Source organism: Littorina saxatilis, linkage group LG1 (assembly GCF_037325665.1).
Source record: "Littorina saxatilis isolate snail1 linkage group LG1, US_GU_Lsax_2.0, whole genome shotgun sequence".
Lineage (NCBI taxonomy): Eukaryota > Metazoa > Mollusca > Gastropoda > Littorinimorpha > Littorinidae > Littorina > Littorina saxatilis.
This window is the reverse complement of record NC_090245.1, coordinates 85,023,266-85,047,584: the sequence shown is the minus strand read 5'-3', so window position 1 is coordinate 85,047,584 and position 24,319 is coordinate 85,023,266. Positions and strand designations below refer to the sequence as shown.

Below are 24,319 nucleotides of genomic sequence, written 5' to 3'. Positions count from 1 at the left end.
GAGAATTTCATCACCAAACAAAGCAAGGGTTTTGAAAAAAATTGTACTCTACAAACCACAGAGTTACAAACCGGTATTATCTTCATGGCAGATCACATAATATACACATTCAAATAGAAAATGTTTTTGTAGTGTTCACTTGATAAAGTGACGCCAAGCTTAATGCCAAACACAAGTTGACAAGCAAAGTCAAAGCATTCAAAACAGCCAAAATGCAAGTATAGTAAAAAATAAACCAAGCGGTATACAGAAATAATTAACAAGCAGGTTTGAGCTGGGACACATCTACAGTGATTTCCATCACGCTAAAACATTTGCTTTTCTGACTTTTTGGAGTACAGTCACTTTCTTCTGACATAAAGTAACTGCTCAAAATCAAAGAACAGATTGCATCAGTATTTCTTGTCTTGCACATTGTATGTTTAAAGCAAAGAAAGAATAAAAGATGAAAACATATCCGCACATGCACCAACATTGCACTTTAGATAATGCACTGCATCTTGTTAAAAAGCTAGCATAAATTAAAATGAATGTACATGTACATAAGCATAGACCCTAGAACTGAGAACCAAGACTAGAAGCAGCAAACACAACTAAATAAGAGCACACAAAAAAGCTAATCTAAAATCTTGTTACAGTCTAATTCAATGAAAAAGGATATATATTTCCCTTCTAGCTGTGTGTATGTGGCTGAATATTATATTTTGAGAGAGAGAGAGAGACAATCTGGAGGTTGATGCAATTTTTCATGACTAAATCACTTTTGCATGATGTTTGTGAAAATATTAACATCTAATATTTAATCAGCTTTCTACAGAGGCAATCAATTTGTTTCGCGTGAAGACATTGTACAATGGAGGTATACAAAACAAAGAACATTCAATATGTCTCTCAAAAAACGTTGAACAGTATTAATCAGCATAATCGATAATAGAGATTGCCTCACCATATATCCTGCAACATATCTTGGTTAAATTTCCCTTTATTTGATTCTATTAGAGTGACACGTGACTCTTCGAAACAATGACGTTTACTGCTGCACAAAACTCTCTGCAGTTCAATATTGAAAACAATGTTGAAATATGTGATTTACAGTGAGACATGATAATGCACAAAATGAGAAAAAAGGCAAGTGTAATGGCAAACAGTGAATTTTTGTGATGATAAACTTTGGAGGGGAACACAAACCTATGCAAAGCACTTCCTGTCAAACTATGTATGTATCTTCCTTTGTTATCTTGACATTAGCCATCATTTCACACCCCTCAGTATAGCTGTACAACAGTACCATTCAGGTACTAAATTTCAACACAAACATCAGCGCTCATTTTGTTGTCAAAATGACTCAAACAAATCTGTCAAGGCTAACCAAATGAACCAGAAAATGTTCATTTTGAAACTAATCATAAACGTTGACTGCCCCCAGATCATGTATTGTACAACTCTTCTCATCAACATGAAGCGATGCATACACATTTAGCATGCAAGTGTAAAGTGCAAGGTGTACACATTACTAAACAAGCAAACAAAGTTACTACTTCTATAGCACCATCATGTAAACGCGAAAAACATGTTTTAAAATTAAAAACAGTGACAAGTGAAAAATACATCAGAAACTGTTTATGCTAATTCTATACATCAATGGCAATGTAATTCAAATACTTTCTCTAGCAAAACCAAAACTGATCAAAGTATAATTTCTGTAACCGCAGTTCTTTAAGATCTTGATTATGTACAAACATCCTAAAACTACAAATAGAGTTATACCCTGAATGAAACAAAAGGCACAAGAAAGCTGTTTAGCAGATCTGCAAAATAAAGCATACAAAAGAAAAATAATGCAGTTGAAATCAACAACCAGTTCATACCTTACATTATAAAGCAAGCAGTGAGATTCTCTTTCATTTGTAACAAGCACCAGAATATTCAAAATGGTTAGCAAAATCAAGTGGAAAAAAGCACGACTAACAGATCATTCACCTAAAAGAAAATAAAGAAATAACAAAATAAAAGTAAAAACTTAAAGTTTTCCAAAAGTCTGCATCAAAAGGTGCTCCACAACAGATCTATCTAGAATAAACTGAAAGTAATACAGATCTGCCTATAATGACTTCAAATATATATACAGTTGAAGTGATCTCAAATCATCAATATTTATCTCAGAACACTCATGTGTCTATTTAGTTGAGATCTCCTTTTTTTCCCCACAAAGGCAAATATAAAAATCATTGTGATGTTTAAAATGCAAACTAAAGCTTGCAGCAGGCAAACTGTTTAGCTCTCCAATACCTGGTGTAAAACACTCAATTTCCATAAAACCTGAGCGTATATTTAGTTTTTGAAGCTTTCACTTCCCAAAGCAGTTAGCTCTTGTAAAATTACACAAGAGAGAAAGACAAAGCTGGAGTAGGGTGAGGCAAGAAACAAGGTAATACTACTTCAACAGACAACCATGAAATAACAAAAAAGAGAAAAGTTATTACTATTTTGGACAATTCAAAGTTTCTGTACATCAACAAGATATTCAGCTTATGTATATAGAAAAAAATAAGAAAAAAATGGAAGAACAAGACTGCTCAGATGAGGTATAAGAAAATGAGAGAGAGAGAGACAAAGACAGAGAGAGGTATATATAATCCATTACACATATACACAGTATCCTTATTATGTACACAAACAATGCAGCATATCATGGCAAATAGGTAACAGTACAAATACATTTGACCTGCATTTTTCTTGGCATCTAAACATTTATCTAAAGCTGCTCTTTATATGTCAACAAATAGTCACTGAGAGGTTCAGTATAACAATCATTATTTCTGTCATGAAATCAGTCGTCAGGTTTCGGATTCTCAATTCCAGAATCTCACTCCGTTGCACTGTTGGTCCCCGCTTGGATGCTTTGCTCTTATGAAGAACATAACAGTGGCACATTTGTAAAACATAAATAATGTCCTTGGGGAAAAAGTTATCACTTTCCCAACTGCCTGCCATAGAATTTTCGGTTGAGAAGAAAAATGAGGAGGTTGACATTGACCTTGGCACGGTTGAACATCTTCATTACAGCCACCCCTTCGTACTGCAACTGCAGGAGATCCTGTAACACGGGCGATGATCATAAGAGTTAGGTTTGCTGACAGTTGTAAATCAAACACACACACAAACATGGACTCATGTACGCACGCACGCACTAACACACACACACTGTGTCCGAATTTTCATGAGGGTAACCTTGCAGGACTATAATATATTATGATACCTTATCCTATCTCACTTTATCTTATGAGATTTTGTCACAGAACACAGGGAAGCAGGGGAGGGAGGGAGGGAGTGGGGGCAAGGGTGGGGAAACGGAGAAGAAGAGAGACACGTACCTGGAACACCAGTTGCACTTTATCCATGGCTACTCCCATGAACTTGGCACTGACCTCAAAGACACCAGGGTCTTCAGTTGCCGCAATTTCAAACAGAACATTCTTGAACCTGAAAGAAGAACAAATCAACACACACACACACACACACACACACACACACACACACACACACACACACACACACAACAAATTTCCAATTTCAGAATTCCTCTTCTGAACACTGCATGCATCTTGTTAAAATAAAATAAAAGTAAAAAAAAAAGTATCCTGATGGCCAAAAAAGCAGACATTTCTCCGATCTTGAAGCATTTAACATATACTGTTCAAAAAAAGAAACGCATAGTTGCTACTTGCCAAATTTGTTTTATTTTTCGAAAAAATTAACAGAAAATCCAATATTTAGATTATTTGTTTGAAATTTGGTATGGACACAGTTGAATGCACAAACAGTTCATTTGCATCTTCAAATCAATCAGTCAATCAATACGATTGGGTGCCGAGGCTGTCAAGTCAGTAGGGGGTGTGACTGCCTTGAGCAGCAACAACTGCCCGGCACCTTCTGGGCATGGACTGGATCAGATGCCGGATATCTTGCTATGGGATGGTGTCCCACTCCTCCTGAAGTGCCTTCAATAGATCGCGGTGATTTGCCGGCGCTTCTTCTCGCCTGCGCACACGTCTGTCCAATTCATCCCAGAGGTGTTCTATCGGGTTCATGTCTGGCGACATGGATGGCCAGGGAAGCACCTGGACATGGTGGTCGGTGAGGAACTGGGTGGTGAGTCGTGCTGTGTGCGGGCGAGCGTTGTCCTGCTGGAATATGGCATCCTGGTCAGCCAGAAGAGGAAGGGCGTGTGGGCGCAGAATTTCCTCCACGTATCGCTGGGCAGTTATGCGCCCTTGGACGTGCACCAGGGTGCTCCTTCCAGCGGTATTGATCGCCCCCCACACCATGACGCCTCCACCACCATGAACGGGTGCCTCATCCACACAGTTGGGCGCGTAACGTTCGTTTACTCTCCGGTAGACCCTCCTCCGACCATCATGTCGCTGGAGCAGGAAGTAGGACTCGTCGCTGAACCACACGTGTCTCCAGTGATTCCGGACGGTCCAGCGAAGGTGCTGGTTGCCCCACTGCACTCGGTTCTGGCGATGGCGGCGGGTGAGGACAGCTCCTCTGTGAGGTCTGCGAGCTCTCAAACCAGCTTCATGCAGGCGGTTCCGCACGGTCTGGTCCGATAATCGGTGTGGCCCGGGGAGAGCCTGGACAGAAGATGAGGCCGACAGGAAACGATTCCGGAGGTGGCGGAGCCGTATGAAGCGGTCGTGAGCAGCAGTTGTCGCCCTTGGTCTTCCCGCTCGTGGCAAGTCAGCAACGGAGCCAGTGGCTTGAAACCTGACCCACAGTCTACTGATGGTGCTCTGGGACACGTGGAAGTGCCTGGCGATTGCACTTTGACTTTGGCCTGCTTGTGAACGACCCAATGCAATTTGGCGGTCTTCTCTGCTCAATCGGGCCATCTTTCGTCGCTGAATTGTCGTCTGATTTCTTTGTGGCGAACAATCCGCTTTTATGGGTTTTGGAAGACATGGTGAGAGCTCAATATTCCCCGAGTTTCACGAGATTACACTGAAGCATGACGAGTGGTCATGCCAAATGAGCAATTTTGACATTGTAGCCACTGATAACGCATGCGTCACGTGCAGAGCTCACTTGTGGCAATGGACGAAAGGTCGACGACCAGATAAACATTTTCTGCAGTTTGGTGGATATCCTTGTAGCCATATAACTAAATTAACCAAATATTACAAGCTATGCGTTTCTTTTTTTGAACAGTATATATTGTAGATGTTTCTCCCATCTTCAAGCATTAAACATTTTAAGTTTATCAAATTATCAGAGCAATGGCAGTAAACTTTCAAGGCATATCATACTCAATGACATCTACTACTGTCAAAAGTCAAACAAACAAACACGTGCATGAATCAAAACCCCCCATGGGTTAGGGGGAAGAATTTACCCGATGCTCCCCAGCATGTCGTAAGAGGCGACTAACGGATTCTGTTTCTCTTTTTACCCTTGTTAAGTGTTTCTTGTATAGAATATAGTCAATTTTTGTAAAGATTTTAGTCAAGCAGTATGTAAGAAATGTTAAGTCCTTTGTACTGGAAACTTGCATTCTCCCAGTAAGGTAATACATTGTACTACGTTGCAAGCCCCTGGAGCAAATTTTTTATCAGTGCTTTTGTGAACAAGAAACAATTGACAAGTGGCTCTATCCCATCTCCCCCCTTTCCCCGTCGCGATATAACCTTCGTGGTTGAAAACGACGTTAAACACCAAATAAAGAAAGAAAGAAAGCATGAACCAAATAACATCCTGAAATCAGTATGTGCATATGGACATTGTCCTTCTTTGTTGCTGTTCAGGATACTTATAAAACTGGCTTGCTTGGGAAGTTGGTGTCCACAAAGCATTTGTGTAGGAACTCTTAAACGCTTTCTTCGTGAATCAGGCTTGTGAATGCCTGAGAGGAAACCTCTGAAAACTAGAGGGGCCAAATCAAAGCCTACACAAGCTGAGGGGTATTCGGCACAAAATCTAGCTGAAGCTACTCATCACCTCCGCTTACAGAGGTGTAGCATTTACATACGCCTGAGCTTATTGAGAATATGAAACACTGTTACAAATTTTGAGACTTTTGTCCTCAGAAATTAACTTTATTCCACAGAAATGTCATGCTCAAACCTCTGAAATTAGCAGATCCAAGGATTATTACCACGCTTGATGGAATCTGAAAGTTATGCCAACTGAATAATCTAACTTGACACTCACTGGTTCTGAGGCAAACTCTCAATCTCCAGGACAACTCCTTTCTCGTAAAGCTGGGCTGCGTTGTAGTGGATAGACTTGCGGGCGTTCTGGTTACCCTCGCGACGATGGAAAAACCCACTCTTCTTTGGTTTTCTGGACAAGAAACTAAACTTGGTAATGAAACTAATTTGTGAAAGAAAATACATACCATATTTGACGAATTACAAGACGCACCGTTTTATAAGCCGCACCCCCGACTTTAAAAAAAAAAATTGGAACGAGCCACGTATAGGCTGCGTCACTATATTAGCCGCCGTCGAAAAAAATATAATCAGATCGTGTCAATCAATCAAAACAACCAGGCAAACGAAAGTACGCTATTTGGCGAAATCGGCTCCGAGAATAAACAAGTGAAACAAAGAAGAAAAGTGAAAAAGTTTGAAGAAAAATATCACACACACACAATTTGTAACCAACACACACATGTAGTCCCGCCCGGAATAAGCTTTTTTGGGATGATTTACGACTTTAGCGCACATTTCGAGCAGACGAAAACACAACATGGCGGCTCTCGCTCCTCCAACTATCGCGAGACACAAAAAAACGAAATCTTGCGCGCGCGAGATCCTGATACATCCGGTGTTTCTCTGTACGCTATCTTGTCACGACGACTTGTTGACAAACAAAGATTCGCGAAAGAAAGAGAAAAGCGCCGAGTCTTGAGTAGAGAGCTAATAAAGTACCGGTAATCGCTAATCGAGCGAAATGAAAATCCGCGGCGACTTCCATTAGGTGAATGCTATTCAAGTTTAGGTAACGTTTTAGCCGCATCTTTTTATAAGCCGCAATGCGATTTTTTTTTTTAAAAAGTCGCGGCTTGTAGTCCGTCAAATACGGTACATGCATATGGCGAATGATGTGAGATTTGGTGAAGGAAAGAGAAATACACACACACACTATATGGTTTGGAGGGGGAGGGGGATGAGAGAGAGAGAGAGAGAGAGAGAGAGAGAGAGAGAGAGAGAGAGAGAGAGAGAGAGAGAGAGAGAGAGAGAGAGAGAGAGAGAGAGAGAGAGAGAGAGAGAGACAGAGAGAGAGAGAGAGGGGTCTGAAGTCTGAATGTTTTAATGAGTAGGCCTTGGGCCCTTTTCATGGAGATGAGCACATCTCAAGGACCAGCATACAAATGCACATAGTAAACAAAAACAAGAACATCCTACTCTTTATCTTTCGACACACGCACGCATACTTCAAAACAATCGTCTCCTTCCTCGACTTCAGTGTTCTGTGGCGGGAACACACTGAAGTAATCTGCATCATAAAAACACTGCATTTCACGTGCATTCCGAGAACCTGTTCTTGCATTCAAATCTCCAAACAAAATAAAGGGCAAATCACCAACGTTTTCTATAAGATCCAAAATACACTCTTCCATAATAGCCACCATTTGAAATTTCAGTGAGAGAGAGAGAAAGAGAGAGAGAGAGAGAGAGAGAGAGAGAGAGAGAGAGAGAGAGAGAGAGAGAGAGAGAGAGAGAGAGAGAGAGAGAGAACGCTTGCGCAAGAAAGACACGGACATGACAGAAAAAAAGAAGAAAAAAAACACCAGATGGAAAAATAAGAAAATGTCACTGACTTGCTCTTGCTCTGCAGGTTGTCGAGACAGGTCTTGACATACTGGTTGTAGTAGTCAATCTGAGACTCGTAGAACGTGCGCTTCTCATTCAGACTGTTCAGCGTGTTACGTACACGCAGCAACTCCTGTTTCCTGTTGTTACGGTAACGTCGCTGGTTACGGATGTCCTGTTGGGATAAAACATTGTTATGAGCACAATCTTACATCAGATGTGGGTCATAGTTTGTTTTTTAAACTATTAACCAGCTGCATTAAAACAACCTTTTTTTATTTCATGAGAATGAGTCTGTCTAATCTGATGTTACAGTGATCAGAATTAGAGTGATCCAGCTGACCTCTTGTTTTTAACGCAATCTTAATCAGATGTGGATCATAAGGTTTTTTTTAAACTTGCCTCGAAACAACCTTTTTTTTATTTCAGAGGAATAAGTCTGTCTTAGCTGATTTTACAGTGATCCAGCTGACCTAGTGTCCTCTTAAGTGCCGTTCACATGGCAGACTTGCAACCAACATTTCCCAAACTTTTGTTTGAAAATCGCTCCCGAGACATCGAGGCCAAGTCGGCAAAAAGTCAGCCATGTGAACGGCTCCAGCGATTTAGGTACGATTTAGGCCAGACTTAGCAGCGACTCCAAAACTCAGTTGAGCACTGCTCGACTCGGCCGTGACTTGACACAGATTTTGCGCAGACTTTTCTCATCATGCTTACTGATTAGTTAGCTCTAGCCAAACTGCTCTTACCGTATTAGGAAGTAGCTCGGAGCGCTGCACTGGCCTTCAAGTCTGGCGAGAATCGCCGCTTAAAACTAGTGTGAGCGTTTGCGCTGTTCACATGGGCAGCAATTTTGATTTGACTTGGCGCCAACTAAAATCGTTTGAAAGTTGGGGGAAAGTTGGTACACAGTCTGCCATGTGAACAGCACTTTAGTCAGGCAAGAACACTGCAAACTGACCTGCACGATGGCGTTGATGAGGTCCTGGTAGTGGTCTTTGTGGGACACCATACCTGCCAGCTCCAGCACCTGCAAGTTGTTGCGGATCTTCGTCTTCATCATTTCCAGGGGCAACCTGTTTGATGCACACCCCAAATGATAGATAAAGGCCAACATCGGCTGGTTTCCGGGTGCCACAGAGGTAGCTGTTTTCTCGTGTCTTGACCATCAGATGTCGCTGGCAATGCTAAATTTAGCTCTGTGGCTTTCTTCTCAAGGCTTTGTACTGTGGAGCCGAATGCCTGAATTTTAAGTTCCAAAGTACAGTGAAACATCTGCTTTCAGGCTCTCTCTTTTATGACTCCCTCAACTTTCAGACTTCATTTTGTCAGACAGTTTTCTCTCTCATAGTATCAGTCAAAGTATCTGCATTCTATGACTCCCTCAACTTTCAGACTTCATTTTGTCAGACAGTTTTCTCTCTCATATTATCAGTCAAATTATCTGCATTCTATGACTCCCTCAACTTTCAGACTTCATTTTGTCAGACAGTTTTCTCTCTCATATTATCAGTCAAATTATCTGCATTCCAAGACTCCACCTTAGATTTTGTGCGATCATAAAACAGTGGTAGGACTGTGAAATCAGAAACAGTTAGCATTGTATGTTCAGGTTAAAGACTGTCATTAATTGAGCCCCAAGTTGACTTTGGAAAGACTTTGCGAAGTCTTTTGACCAAAACTTCAGCACCAAAGCTTTGTGCATCGAGCTTCGAGAAGTAGAATCTGCCCATTAGTATCAGGCTTTAGGACTTCTAGGCTTTTCTGTTTCCGATTTGAACGCAATGTTGTCATAACAAATTGCAAATGGATCTACTCATAGGGATATTTTGCAGTCAAGTACTCACCTGGTATCTCCCACAACAGAAGCATGTCTGACAATCTTGGCTCCTGTTTTCTCGGACTGGGTCAGCTTTTTGTCCAGAATGTCTCTCTTCTTGACCATCACCTGATGCCTCTCTTCCTGGTGGCAGCAAGCGCAGAAAGACAGGTGCAGTGAGTAACATCAACATCATTCTCATTGCGCACACAAACATGGCAATAGTCAAATCCTGGTCTCACAGAGTGAATGTCAAACAATCGCTCTTCTGATTATATGCTCACAAACAAGGCAACAGTCAAATCCTGGTCCCTCTGAGTGAATGTCAAACGATCACTCTTCTGATTATATGCACACAAACAAGGCAACAGTCAAATCCTGGTCCCTCTGAGTGAATGCCAAACGATCACTCTTCTGATTATATGCACACAAACAAGGCAACAGTCAAATCCTGGTTCCACTGAGTGAATGCCAAACGATCACTCTTCTGATTATGCACACAAGCAAGGCAACAGTCAAATCAGTCAGTCTCACAGAGTGAATGTCAAAGGTTCGCTCTTCTTTTAGTATTTAACATCACTTTAAATCTATGCCCTTCTTTTTGCGTTTCTAGAGACACAAATAAACAGGGTACCACACAGAATCAAAGAAAACAACAAGCAAAGAAAGAAAGCACTTAATACCTGTGGACTACTGGCCGATTTTTCCAGTATGTCGGTCAGTCTGTCACCTGGCTGACATGCTATCACATCCACAATCATCCTCTTTGTTCTGAAAATTCATCAATGAAAAAATCTGAACAAAGGGCAAAAGAAAATAATGCAAACATAGCCTTTAGGTTCGATCAGTAATCCTGGACAGTATTGAAGGACTGTGCACTCAAGAAGATGTTAATCACATATGAAGCATCATGTGCTCACACAACCAAAACAATGAAAGTTAAAAGAAAGGAAGAGTGAGTACAGCAAAAAGAAGAATGAAACCCCCCTTTTAAGACCCCCAATTTAAGACTCCCTCCTTTTTAAGACCCTGTTTTCTCAGACTTTCTGTACATAGCCTCTCTAAATTTACCCCCATTTTAAGACCCCCTCCTTTTTAAGACCTTGTTTTCTCAGATTTTCTGTTCATAGCCTCTCTAATCTAAATTTACCCCCCTTTTAAGACTCCCTCCTTTTTAAGATCCTGTTTTCTCAGACTTTCTGTTCATAGCCTCTCTAAATTTACCCCCATTTTAAGACTCCCTCCTTTTTAAGACCCTGCTTTCTCAGACTTTCTGTTCATAACCTCTCTAAATTTACTCCCATTTTAAGACACCCTCTCTTTTAAGACCTGATTTTCTCAGATTTTCTGTTCATAGCCTCTCTAAATTTAACCCTATTTTAAGACCCCCTCCTTTTTAAGACCCTGTTTTCTCAGATGTTCTGTTCATAGCCTCTCTAAATTTACCCCCATTTTAAGACCCCTCCTCCCCATTTTAAGACTCCCCCCTTTTTAAGACCCTGTTTTCTCAGATTTTCTGTTCATAGCCTCTCTAATCTAAATTTACCCCCCTTTTAAGACTCCCTCCTTTTTAAGATCCTGTTTTCTCAGATTTTCTGTTCATAGCCTCTCTAAATTTACCCCCATTTTAAGACCCCCCCCCTTCATTTTAAGAGCTGATTTTCTCAGATTCTTGTAGGTCTTAAAAGGGGGGCTCTACTGTAGTGCAATTCCCCTGCTGTTGTAGTGCTCTACTGTAGTGCAATTCCCCTGCTGTTGTAGTGCTCTACTGTGCAAGTTTTGTACCACAAAATCATTTTATGAGCAGTGTTCACTCACAGTCGCAAGTCACACACATATACATGCACACACACTCAGACAGAGAATGAGAAAAAGAGGAAAGAAGGAGCAAGGCAAACATCACAGACCTGATGAGGAGTGACTTCATATCAGCCTTGTCATCCGTGTGGAGCTCTACTCTGCTCGAGAGCGTCATGGACATTTCCGTCTTTGCCAGCTGTGCTCTCAGTGTCTCATTGGTGGCCTCGTCTCCAGTGAGCTCTGTTCCTGCACAGTAACATAATTTCATATCCACTATGATTCACACTTGTGAAAGAGAGGGTAACTTTCTTTATCATTATTCTTATTTTTGGTTATGTTAAGTATGTCTGATAAAAAGTTGTATCAGACTTTCATAATTCATGCATGAGGTAAAGCACTTTTAATGTTTCAATTGTACAGTATGTCATGGCTTGAAAAAGGCTTTCACTTGTAAAAGCAGAAATATCTACATGAAGTTTTAACAAAATTCACTAACAAAATGTAAGCATTTCATTAAAATCCGTCAGGTAGTTTTTGTGAAATGCCTTTCACAGACACATACCCAGGGAGACAAAGGTTTCCTCTGCCCTTGTTAAAACTTTCAGTTAATACTAGACCCAATGTAAAACAGAACCAAGGACTGACCAAGGAGGGAGACCGGCACGGTTGGCCTATTGGTAAGGCGTCCGCCCCGTGATCGGGAGGTCGTGGGTTCGAACTCCGGCCAGGTCATACCTAAGACTTTAAAATTGGCAATCTAGTGGCTGCTCCGCCTGGCGTCTGGCATTATGGGGTTAGTGCTAGGACTGGTTGGTCCGGTGTCAGACTAATGTGACTGGGTGAGACATGAAGCCTGTGCTGCGACTTCTGTCTTGTGTGTGGCGCACGTTATATGTCAAAGCAGCACCGCCCTGATATGGCCCTTCGTGGTCGGCTGGGCGTTAAGCAAACAAACAAACAAACAAACTGACCAAGGAGTTCATCAATAGTGGGAGCATCCCCCAGGTCCTCCAGCAGTTCGTGGATAGGGTCGTCATGGTCTGGTGCAATCACCTCTTGATGTTGTAGCAGTAACTGTAATGCAAAACACAGGATTGGTGGAGGTGCTGTTCCCTTGTGTGAGGCAAATAAAGGTGAACAGAAAATAGTCTCTCCAGGCTGTTTACCCGGAGAAGGCAACCAGCACCTCATGCTGAAGGGCTACTCAGACCTGGGAACCCCTGTTTTGCACTCGGAGTATTCTCAAGCAAACTTGGTGTATTTTCAGAAAAATGAGCGTACTCCACACAGCATTCGCACCGTTAATTAAGTTTACCAATACATTTAAAACAAATGCTCCTTTTAATGTTTAAACTCATTCGAGGCGCGTCGGAACTGGAATTCCGACATCTGTGTTTAGCGTTGGCTGCGTGCCGGCACTTGAGTTCCGACGGATATCACGAATTTTTAACGGTGTAAACGGTCCTGCTGACCAAGGGAAACAACCCCTGCAATGAACTTCTATCTGTCTACAGTGGTACCATTCACTGTAAACAGTTCCTTCCCTTAAATTGTTGGGATTAATAAAAATTTTGTTGACGGTGTGCGACCCACGTGTTTTGACTTTTCCAAGATGGCGGATCGTTCTGCTGAGACGTAGTAACTTGAAAAGAGTGCTAGAACGTGTTATTCAGTACGGTTCTGATCTTGACCTCAGTGATGATGATAGTGGAGATGATATTTTAGATTCTGGTGACGATTTTGTGCCAATGGACGATCATTTGGGTGATGATTCGGGCAATGCAAGTGTCGATCATGACATTGTGTATGATGAACCCATGACGTAGAAAGTTTTTTTGTTTTGCTTCAAATTGGATATTTTGCGTGGATATGAAGACAACAAAAGGTATGTACTTTCAAATGTTTCATATATTTTCTAAAAGAGTAAGTTTCAAACTTTGCAAAAACATAAGGTATGTAAGGTTATCTTGTGTTGTTGATTTTTAATATTTTTTTCAAAATGGCTCTAAATCGCGCGTTGGCAGGGAACACAGGGGAAATTTAGCTGCGCCTCGAATGAGTTAATGACAAAAACTGTGATCATGTGTCAAAATACTGGATTGGCTTCAAGATGCGCTTGTGAAGAAAAGTAGTCTAGGAATTTTTCTCGTCGTATTTTTTTTCCACAGACCGTACTGCTCGTATTCTAGACAATCATGCGTATAAAATACGGCAACATTGTATGGGTTCCCAGGTCTGGCTAATGTTGATGGCCTATAAAGCTTCTGGGCTAGGCAAAAACAAAAACAAAAAAACTTTCCACTTTAACTGCAAGAAACAAGAGTATCTACTTCATCCTCATAGGTTGCCAGCATGCTACATGCAAAGACTAATATGAAGCGTAAATATATTTAATGGTATAAAGTGTACACCATTTCATGACTGGGTCGATTGCTAAAAGCTTACGTCTTGCGTGTTGTCAAATCATACCAAGGGTATAAACTTGAACCAGAACATGGACGGGCTTTACGTTTTTCTCTGAAGTCCTTTCTGAACGTCTGAACTCTGAAACTGCAGCCTCTGAAATTGTGTATCTTTTCAGAATTTGAATAGACGAATTCCAAAAATAACTCTGTCAGGTTTGTATGGGTTTTGAAAGAGTGAATACCCTTGTTTTTAGTGAGACAAATAATTCACAGGTGCTCCTTTTTCACATGTTTCAGGCACACCCCTTGCTATTGATTGGCCCATGGATCGTTTGTCTCACTAAAACCCCGGCCCTACAAACCCGACAGTTATTTCCGAACATCGTCTATTGCCAAACAAGAGAATAATTTCACTCACGGAGTGTGTGTCGACAATCTCTCCAACAGACATGTAGATGACAGGCTTTGCAATCATGATGACGTCGCTGTACTGGTCAATGTTGAATCGCGCCTCTGGTTCCTCTACTTCACACGCATTCAGGCAGTACCTCCTGTGTTGCAATGTAAAAATTAGATTAATATGAGGTCAAGAGAGTTGAAAATCAAACCATTTACATACATCTGTGCATGCATGCATGCATGCATGTCTGCAAGCACACACACACACACGCATACACATGCATTCACTCACACACACATGCGCTCACTCACACATGCACTCACTCACACATGCACTCACTCACACACACACACACTCCCCTTCAATGAAAGAAGAACAATTCCATGTTGAAAGTCAATGTAGATGAAGACCATTTGGTGCAGAGAAAATTGTTCCTTGTAAATTCTCTGCAATTGCTAAATCTGAAGCAAACAAATTATGTTCAAGTTATGTCTTCACAGCCTTATTCTGCTGTGCCATTCAGTCTGCTTTTTTATTACTCCAGTGTAATCATTCTGAAAAATCTTACTTGAATTTTTCATGGGCCTGTCTGATGTAGTCGTTCATGCTGGACAGATAGGCACTCTCACCACCAAACTGAAAAAAGATTTACAGCACATCAAATTCACATTCAGTGATGTGTATACTGAGCAAATTAGATGTACAAACCTTTTCTGCACATGGATACTCTTGGAGGTAAGATCAAAGGGACAAATTAGTATGAGAAAAAAAACCCAAGAAAATAGAGGAATGGAATGGCACAAAATACATAAGGAGCATGAGAGTGGTAAAAGAAAACATCTACCTACCCCTTTGTTGGAGGCAGCAAACTGCAGAATCTTGGCGATGGAACCCAGGTTTCGTCGCTGGTCAGGCGACAAGGCTTTTTCCGCACCAATGTTGACAATGTCAAAGGCGTCTGGGGCAACGATGGCCGAGTTGATGTAGCGGTAGTACAGCAAGTTGCCGACAATCTACAAAACAAAGAAAATGATCAAACCACACAAAGTCTATAACATCAAGCAATATCGAGGATTACTCATAAACACCAGAAAATAAAGACAGCAATTCTTCAAATACTTTTCTATGTATAAATTTCACTGCTTGATTGCATGTGAGAATCAGGGGAAAAAAAAAAAAAAAAAAAATACATACCTTCAAGACTTCCTTCTCTGGAGCATCAGGGAACTTCTTCAGAAGAGCAGCTCTCATGACCTTGGCCATATACCGCATTCCATACCTGCAGAAGAACAAAAGAGTAGACTCAAACATTTTTTTTTAAAGGAACTTATACCGCAAATGTAACCAGTATCAGGCGTGGTTATTCAGAGAAAATACACATAAGAATCTCAGGACCTATCTGACAAATCTAAACACACAGAGAATAACTAAACAAAACAAAATAAACAAACAAGCAAGCTAGTAGACACAAAACGAATACTGAAATATAGCACTGTCTGAAACCAGAATATTTTTGGAACACACACACCCACGTCTATAAGAAAACTAACAAAACAAAACATGAAATGATCCTGAACTAGCTTTAGCCCTGCTGTATGTAATAAAGCAGTTTGGAAAATTTGGAGTGGTAGAGAGAAAGTAAAAATATATGAGCCTTAAAAGCTGTAAAGGATTAAAGTTTCATTGCCAGATTAAATACATTTCGGCTTCGGCTATAAATGATTTTATGACAAGTGGCCAACCACTGTTAGTAGGCCGTTTCAGCGTAATTCTCTAACGGTTTGATCCTATTTAGTTTGTTTCCGTATATGGGCAATGCTAATCATAGAAGAGCCTTAGAAGCTGTAAAGGATTAAAGTTTCATTGCCATGTTAAAACCAACTTACGGGATGTTGTCGAGAGAGGTGAGTATCTTGTTGAGGAAGGTGTCAGTGAGTGCTTGCAGGTGTTTGATGGATTCCTCTATCTTCTCCAGCACCTCGGGGTGCTGCAGGGCTTGTTCCGTTGACACGTCGTATGGCAGCTCACTGACAAAACCCACATGCTTTATTCAAAACTTTTGTGACTCAGACATACAGATCACCGGTGTAAAGGTAGTCCCATAACCATTTTTGGTCGTAGGGGAGCGAGATGTTAGGGAACTTAACTACTCTCGGGCCACCTTTATGAGGGCAGTACCCACTCCTCTCCCTAGCTGTTGTTAAAACACTGATAAAATCAAATTAGAAGTTATTATTGAAAACCTTTGCCTCTTTCTCTGTTTCAAGAGTGTATGAGTCTAACTTAACTTTTATCAATAGTGTAGTTTGCAATTTGCAACTGATCAATCAGGGCTTTTATGCCCTCCACAAAGTGTTCATAAGCTTTACTACTGGGGTAAAATCTGCATGCGTTGTGGTTCTAAATTGGAGCGCACAGAAAACTAGGCTCACCCAGCTATCTTTGTGGAGTCAGGAATTCGAACACTTCAGTCCAGCATTCATAACACTCGCACATCCCCGTTTCCTGGCATACAATCTAAGCACATCCCCATTTCATGGCATACAATCTACATCTTTTGCCATTCTAACGCTTTCTGCCAACAAGACAGTCTCACCTGGTTTTGCCTGTGGTGGACTCCACCTGGTTGATCCAGGCCTTGTAGACCTCCACAGGGTTGGTGTTGATACGCAGGTTGCGATCCTCGATGACCCCCGTGATCAGCGGGTTCAGCATCTCTCGCAGGGCGTTCTGGCCCCTCTGGTTCCTGATAACACAGAATCTGAGTTTAAACTCCGTTAAAATCAATTCAGAAATACAGAATCTGTGTTAAAACTACGTTAAAATCAATAAAGAAATACAGAATCTGAGTTAAAACTAAATTAAAATCAATACAGAATCTGAGTTAAAACAATGTTTAAATCAGAACAGAAATACAGTTTCATTAAAATCACAGCTAAATGTGTAGTTTCTTTTATCGTCACTGTCCGTACAAGGGCCAGTTATCAATGATTTAGTATTTCATTTTCTATGTTATGGGGTTTTGCTTTGTATTTTATGTCACTTAACTACATGTAGTTGTAAGGTTCAACCCCGTTACGAACCAAAACAAATTAAATTGATTCTGACTTTGATTTAATTGGCAGGTTTCAAGTCAGTAAAGAAATGAATTAATGGACTTTGAAACATAAAAAAACAAAAAACAAAACCCACAACTTTAGTGCTTCTGTACATACAGATAGACAACCCGATGAATATTCTATTCAGCTGCTGCTTCTGCAATTACATCAGTTGCAAAAATGCACACTGTACACAACCTTCCAATATTTAATTCAGTCTTCACAATACCTGTTGAAGGCAACGATCATCTTGACGACCAGCGGATTGCCTGTCACAATGTCTGTCATCTTGTCCACCTTAGAGCTGAAAATTGCAATTTAAAAATGTTTTAAATTGCACTCCAGCCATTAATGATCTCGAAGCATACCATCTTGGTCACTTTGAATGGAAGCCAGGATTAAAAACAAAACAATCCAGCAAAAAATGAATTACGTTCTGATCAATGAAATAATAACAAGTGCAAAATTATGGGCCAAAGCTAAACAGGAGACAAAGTTATAACACATTTTATACTGCTAAATATTCTTACATTTGTTACAAAAGAAAAGGTTTAGTTTGCAAAGCAAACAGGAGTAAGCATGCAGTTGCTTCGGGTTTTATGCAAAACAGCACACAATACCTTAAAAAAATAAATTGTATCGCACCTGATCTCAATACTGCTGAAAACCCATGCAACAGCCTTATGAAAATAAAAATATATAATGAATACAAATGAAAGAAAAGCAGATGGGAGAATTTAAACCCTTAAAGTCTGAAAAGCCACTAAGGTATAACCTGGCAAGGGAAATGCAGGCAGGCAGCTCAAGATTACACGAGCAGACCTGTTTACCCCCAAAAGTGTTTTAGAGTAATGCTCAGGCCCCAAAATAGTAATCCTGGTACAAAAATAGTAATCATCCAGCATTCGTCGCCAATTACAACGCACATGACAACTGTGTCTGCGAAACGCAATCATGCACATAATATCCATCATTCACAAAAAAAAACACATCAGTTTTTGTAGTCATCATAATTTCAAAAAAGATCACATCAAAAGCACATGCATCACTGATTCTTTTTCTTTTGCTCGTAGTAGGCCTTTTTCAGTGTGTAAAGCGCTTCTCTACTGTACTTGCGCTTGCCGAATGAGTGAGGGCGAGACTTCACCACTAGAAGGCTATCCAGCGTCTCATCAGACAGACATGATCTTTGGTCAGTCCTGTGCTTTTTCACCCCATTTTGCCATTAAAAAACCCAATGCCAAACATGTGAATTAATAAATAAAAAATTTTTTTTTTTTTTTAAAAACTTTTTTATTTATTTATGAAAATCGTAGTCTTGACACGGATACCGGAATGGCGTATTTTTTGCAGAAAATCGTAATAAATTACGCCAAAATCGTAAGGGTAAACAGGTCTGCACGAGTCTTCTGAAATCCACTTCTCCCCAATTTCTTTATTTTGTAAATATATTCTCATGCATTTGTTCACACAAGGGAGTAATGAAATACCCCAAAACAAAGCAGCAAATAAAAAGTCAATGTGAAAGAGGAATTACAACCATGTGATTTCAAGTCAAACTTTTAATCACAACAAATAACATTGTCATAAAGGATCAGACAAAATGCTAACCTCCGATGAAAGTCAGTAAAAACGAAAATAAATAAATAAAACCAAAAACCAACAAAACAAGAACTGCAACAAATTTCAAAAGAAAGATTTGAACCGAGAAGCAGAATTTACACAAGTTTTCCTTTCCCATCATGAGGTAAAAAAAAGGAAAACCGCAACCAGAAGATCCTCTGCCCAAAGATAAATACAGAGGGCGATACACATGTTTGCATAATTACTTTTTGCATGCAGATTGGTTAGCGTTATGGAGATTTCTTCTATCTGAGGTGGGAATGTTGGTAGACTAACCAATACAAAGACTGAAAGAGTTCACCCCTAATTTAAAACTCGAGTCAGCTCATGCAAAATGTGTTCATGCAAGGATATTTCCATTAACAGAAAAGATACATGGATTCATACACCCAACATAAACATGAACAATAGTGACATTGAGAAAAACAAAACTCGCTGCACGACTCATTAGACAAATTTCCCATGACCCATTATGCTACGACTCATTCGGCACTTGTTTATAACATAAATACTGAAGCAAAGAGATTTTACTTTAGATAGTTGTTAAAAGGAGCTCCATAACCAAGTTTAAAAGATGAACGACTGAATGAACGTTTGCATGAATGGCCTGATGTGTGCAGGTCAATTAATGCATGCAAAATTGTGTTTGTGCTATTCTGTGTGTGTGTGTGTGTGTGTGTGTGTGTGTGTGTGTGTGTGTGTGTGTGTGTGTGTGTGTGTGCGCGTGCATGCGTGCGTGCATGCGTGCGTGCGTGTGTGTGTGTGTGCATGTGTGAGCGCGCATGGATACCTGCATTAGCACATGAGTGTGTATGTTCATGTGAATGAGTCCATGTGAATAACCCATATTTACATCTACATGCATGCTTGTGGCTGTGTTTTCATGAGCCTCTGTGAATAAATGTCAATCTACTTTTCAATACATATAGTTTAGATGTGATTAATTACAGGTAGAACTAATATCTAAGCATCTTTCAGTACAGAAGTATTGCTACAATGCCGTAACCTGCTTAAACACATCCCTTGATTACAAAAAAGAATCTGCAACAATATAAATTGCACCGCTCCTGAGTGTGAATCAAAACTTTTCAACCAAATTCTGAGTACAAAAGTAGTAATGACCACATGTGCACAAATGCGGACTGCATCCATACTTACATCCGACTGCGGATAGCAGGCATAGAAAGAAATATATAAATTAGTACACTCACATTAGTACTGCATAAACAGTGTACATAAAAGAAAAGAAGTTTCCAAAGTTAAAAAAGGAGAAGAAAAGAAAAAGAAGAGGTAGGGTTAGTTGAAGCAATGTAAATTCTGGCAAATGCAAAAATAGTGTAATTGAACTTGTAATCCCCATCTTCACAATGCCTATTTCTATTTTCATTTCTAGTGTATGTACAAACATTCTTTTAATTTCACCAAGGCTAACTCCTTTGATGGCACTATTTACCCATATATTGCGTTCAAAAAGCAGTAAACTTGTAGTTTGGCTTCACAGATAGATACTAAACATCTTACAGTGAATTTAGATACTTGTCAATAAATATGACTAAATTCCCATTAATGACACATTCTGCTGTTTCAACATATATGAACAACCCAAATCATGAACTAATGTTACAACATCAATCATGCTTTCTCTTAGACGCCCTGAATCACTTCACTAGAAAGCCAATTTCTATGAAAACCATCATGCCGTTCACTATCCTCCATAAAAGAAACAAACACACACGCAGACAGACAGACAGACAGACAGACAGACAAGCACACAACTCGTGCCTACTTTCCATAGCCCAACAAACCAACAGCACAGCATATTCCAAACAGAACGTGATCCAAAGCCTACATCCTTAGAACCCATACAAAATTGATTCCAATTTTCTAATCCTCCTGCCTCTGAGTCTCACCTTTCTACCCTTCCCAGCTTAAAAAAAAAAAAAAAAAATTAATCCACAATCCCGTTCCCATCAACACAAGCCTAAGAACATGTCCACAGACAAAACTCACTTTATTTCCTCCTCCAAAGCAGTCCTGAACAATTTCAGCAACAGGTACTCCTCTCTCTGATTAGCCCCGTAGTTAAACAACGAGAAGATGACGGCCTCCATGAATTTTGTGGTCTTGCTCTGCGGCATCTCAAAGATGAGCTTGGCAAGGTATGTGGGGTTGGTCTGAAGCAGGTAGAAGAGATGCTGGTACGCCTCCATGCGTTCGTGGCTCTCTTTGCTCAACGCTTTCAGGCCTTTGACGGAACTGGTGTCGTCTGAACGCTTGGTCAACTTGCGGTTGTGGGTCACGACGTCCTGCCAAGGGATGGAGGTTGTGATCATTAAAGGCCTGCATTAATGCATGTTTCTTAATTAAGCCCGTCAACTTGACTCTCAAAATCTGTTTACCAAAAATTCCGTGAATTTCGCCCAATTAATATCAGGCTTGAAAAAAGCTATGTGTGTATGAGATATTGTCATTAAGAAAGGTAGTGAGTGCACAATTCTTTGGGAATCTACATAAGGGTGCAACCCTGATCTTCCGCTCACATTTTGTGAAATAATTCAGTGTGATGCTTGTGTTGGTTGACTTTGAGTACTTCTGTTGAGCAAGTAGAGATGGGGAAAGCTCAATCCAATCTTACTGTTGTAAATTGTTAAGCGTTCTTGTCATCATTCCAGAGACAGACCTGTTTACCTAATTGGAACAGTTGGTGCATTTTCCACAGAGACAAAATGTATTTTCAAAATATTATTTCTTACCAGGTAGAGGTGCTTGTTAATCATGTGACAAAATATAGACCAATTGTAAGCGCTAACCGAAGCAACCCGGATTTTTATCCCAATCACATACACAACCAACATTCAGTTTAGAGACGCAATAAATAAATAAAAACCTATTCTATTTTTTTTAATCGTCGTAATTTCTTATCAACCTGCATATTCATCGTATTCTTTGAAACTTGGTGTACAAAATACGGCGAAATCGTATGAGTAAACAGGTCTGCAGAGGGTAAATACAGACGTTTACCACATTCTGCATCCTCTGTTTGGGACACTGTGCCTTCAGCAGTCACCAACACTAGCATCACACAGTCAATTCAATATTCTGTCCACTTAGCAGCATCAATATTCTGTCCACTTAGCAGCTTTACCCCCCCCCCCCCCCCCCCCCGCGGGTTAGGGGGAAGAATTTACCTGATGCTCCCCAGCATGTCGTAAGAGGCGACAAACGGATTCTGTTTCTCCTTTTACCCTTGTTAAGTGTTTCTTGTATAGAATATAGTCAATGTTTGTAAAGATTTTAGTCAAGCAGTATGTAAGAAATGTTAAGTCCTTTGTACTGGAAACTTGCATTCTCCCAGTAAGGTCATACATTGTACTACGTTGCAAGCCCCTGGAGCAATTTTTTGATTAGTGCTTTTGTGAACAAGAAACAATTGACAAGTGGGTCTATCCCATCTCCCCCCTTTCCCCGTCGCGATATAACCTTCGTGGTTGAAAACGACGTTAAACACCAAAGAAAGAAAGAAGGAAGGAAGGAAGGAAGGAAGGAAGGAAGGAAGGAAGGAAGGAAGGAAGGAAGGAAGGAAGGAAGGAAGGAAGGAAGGAAGGAAGGAAGAAAGAAAGAAAGCAAGAAAGCAAGAAAGAAAGAAAGAAAGAAAGCAGCTTTACCTGTAAGGTGATTCTGTTCTTGATGAGGAGACCGATCTTGATGTCCATCTGGTCCAGGTCCTGTTCCAGCTGCGTGTTGGAGCGAATCTCTGCCACCACCTGCTGCCTCAGCTTCTGCAGCTCTGCACACAATGTCAGAAATAATTCAGTACATACTCCATGAAAAACAGGTTTCACTGAAACAAATCACTCTTGCTCATCAATACCTGATGTCATTTGATCCTGACTAATGCAGTTCAGACAAATAATATCCAGGATAGTTGAAAATCACCTCCCAAAATGTCTAACCTCAACACCCTCCAGAACACAGAAGAAACCTGTCTTACTAAATGTACGCTTATAAGGAATAGCAAATTGTTCTGTGAGAATCCATTCCATGAAAAAGAGAATAACAAAACAAGAAAGGTTACATTTTTGGAATGTTTCATACAGGACAAAATAACACAATTTAACGTTAAAACCTTAATTAAACTTTGCAAAAATGTCAGCTTTCTTGTTTTTGGATTCTTGATTTGGAACATTAGCAATCTATCTGTTTTACATAAAACAAGACACATCTTTATTAGGAAGCAAATTAAAACACTGACCAAGTTCCTCTGCATAGTCGTTGTCGCTGGCATCCAGAAGATGCACAAACTTTCTTACAACAGCCAGTGAGGGATTCTCGTCATACACTGCAACCATCAAACACTAACTGTCATGGCATGAATCAGACCTTTGAGCATTTTGGACTTGTGCAATAATTATTAGCTATGCACTGAGGGAATACACACATACACACTCGCACGTACGCACACAAACCAAACCCCAACACACACACCATCAGACAGGTGCTCCTACCATAAGGTAAAGCTTCAAAACCATTTAGCATTTAATTAAACAAGAAGAGCAAACGCTCGATCGAGTCACTTTCGCAGTTCTGAATATTATATGAGGCATCAGATGGACAGGAAGAAATTGCTATTCACAACACAATGAGTCACGTTCACATAAAATTTGAGCCCGGTCACTTTTATAGTTTCCGAGAAAAGCCCAACGTTAAGTTGTGTGTTGCCGAACAGAAAAGGCTAGTTATCTCCCTTGTTTTTCTGATAACGTTCGTAAAAGGCTACAGATGTAAATACTTTGATGTAAAGAATAATCCTACAAAGTTTCAATCACATCCGATGAACTTTGTCAAAGATATAAAATGTCTAATTTTTCCTTTGACGCTGACCTGTGACCTTGAAAAAGGTCAAAGGTCAACGAAACCATCGTTAAAGTGTAGAGGTCATTGGAGGTCACGACTAAACAAAATATGAGCCCGATCGCTTTGATAGTTTCCGAGAAAAGTCCAACGTTAAGGTGGTGTCTACGGACGGCCGGCCGGACGGCCGGCCGGCCGGACAGATTAACACTGACCGATTACATAGAGTCACTTTTTCTCAAGTGACTCAATAAATAATGAAAACATGTCACTTAACAATCAGCTCAACCAACGACTTACTTAGAGCCTTGTAATCCTGTCTTGCCAAGTTGGAGCGGAAGAAAGCCTGGATCTTGACAATTTTGTCCTCCTGTAATGCAAAACATACGTCATTTCAAACCCGTTCAAATGATATATATGCAATTTAAAAGTAAAGGACAACAAACATCATTACATGTTGCTTTTGATGCAACAGCGCTGCTACTTGATTTGGTTCTATGTAGCTG

At 40.4% G+C, this 24,319-nt stretch overlaps 1 protein-coding gene across 3 annotated transcripts in view; it reads right to left on the bottom strand.

Annotated features, from left to right (window-relative positions):
• Window positions 1-27: 27 nt before the first annotated feature.
• The window catches only part of LOC138982157 (ras GTPase-activating-like protein IQGAP1), a 92,414-nt gene continuing 68,122 nt past the window's right edge, over window positions 28-24,319 (bottom strand). For 2 of the 3 annotated variants that reach the window (XM_070355383.1, XM_070355399.1), the window contains 20 exons: window positions 24,114-24,183; window positions 23,215-23,301; window positions 22,628-22,749; window positions 20,973-21,268; window positions 17,569-17,643; window positions 16,838-16,987; window positions 16,128-16,268; window positions 15,436-15,520; window positions 15,090-15,254; window positions 14,810-14,877; window positions 14,260-14,392; window positions 12,408-12,510; window positions 11,544-11,682; window positions 10,320-10,407; window positions 9,665-9,780; window positions 8,779-8,893; window positions 7,826-7,992; window positions 6,211-6,342; window positions 3,375-3,483; window positions 28-3,097 (listed from right to left, as the gene is read on the bottom strand). In XM_070355383.1, coding sequence (XP_070211484.1) covers window positions 2,972-3,097; window positions 3,375-3,483; window positions 6,211-6,342; window positions 7,826-7,992; window positions 8,779-8,893; window positions 9,665-9,780; window positions 10,320-10,407; window positions 11,544-11,682; window positions 12,408-12,510; window positions 14,260-14,392; window positions 14,810-14,877; window positions 15,090-15,254; window positions 15,436-15,520; window positions 16,128-16,268; window positions 16,838-16,987; window positions 17,569-17,643; window positions 20,973-21,268; window positions 22,628-22,749; window positions 23,215-23,301; window positions 24,114-24,183 — 2,487 coding nt within the window. In that variant the 3' untranslated portion in view covers window positions 28-2,971. The remainder of the gene's footprint in view (window positions 3,098-3,374; window positions 3,484-6,210; window positions 6,343-7,825; window positions 7,993-8,778; window positions 8,894-9,664; window positions 9,781-10,319; window positions 10,408-11,543; window positions 11,683-12,407; window positions 12,511-14,259; window positions 14,393-14,809; window positions 14,878-15,089; window positions 15,255-15,435; window positions 15,521-16,127; window positions 16,269-16,837; window positions 16,988-17,568; window positions 17,644-20,972; window positions 21,269-22,627; window positions 22,750-23,214; window positions 23,302-24,113; window positions 24,184-24,319) is intronic. The other variant, XM_070355391.1, reaches the window with a different exon arrangement.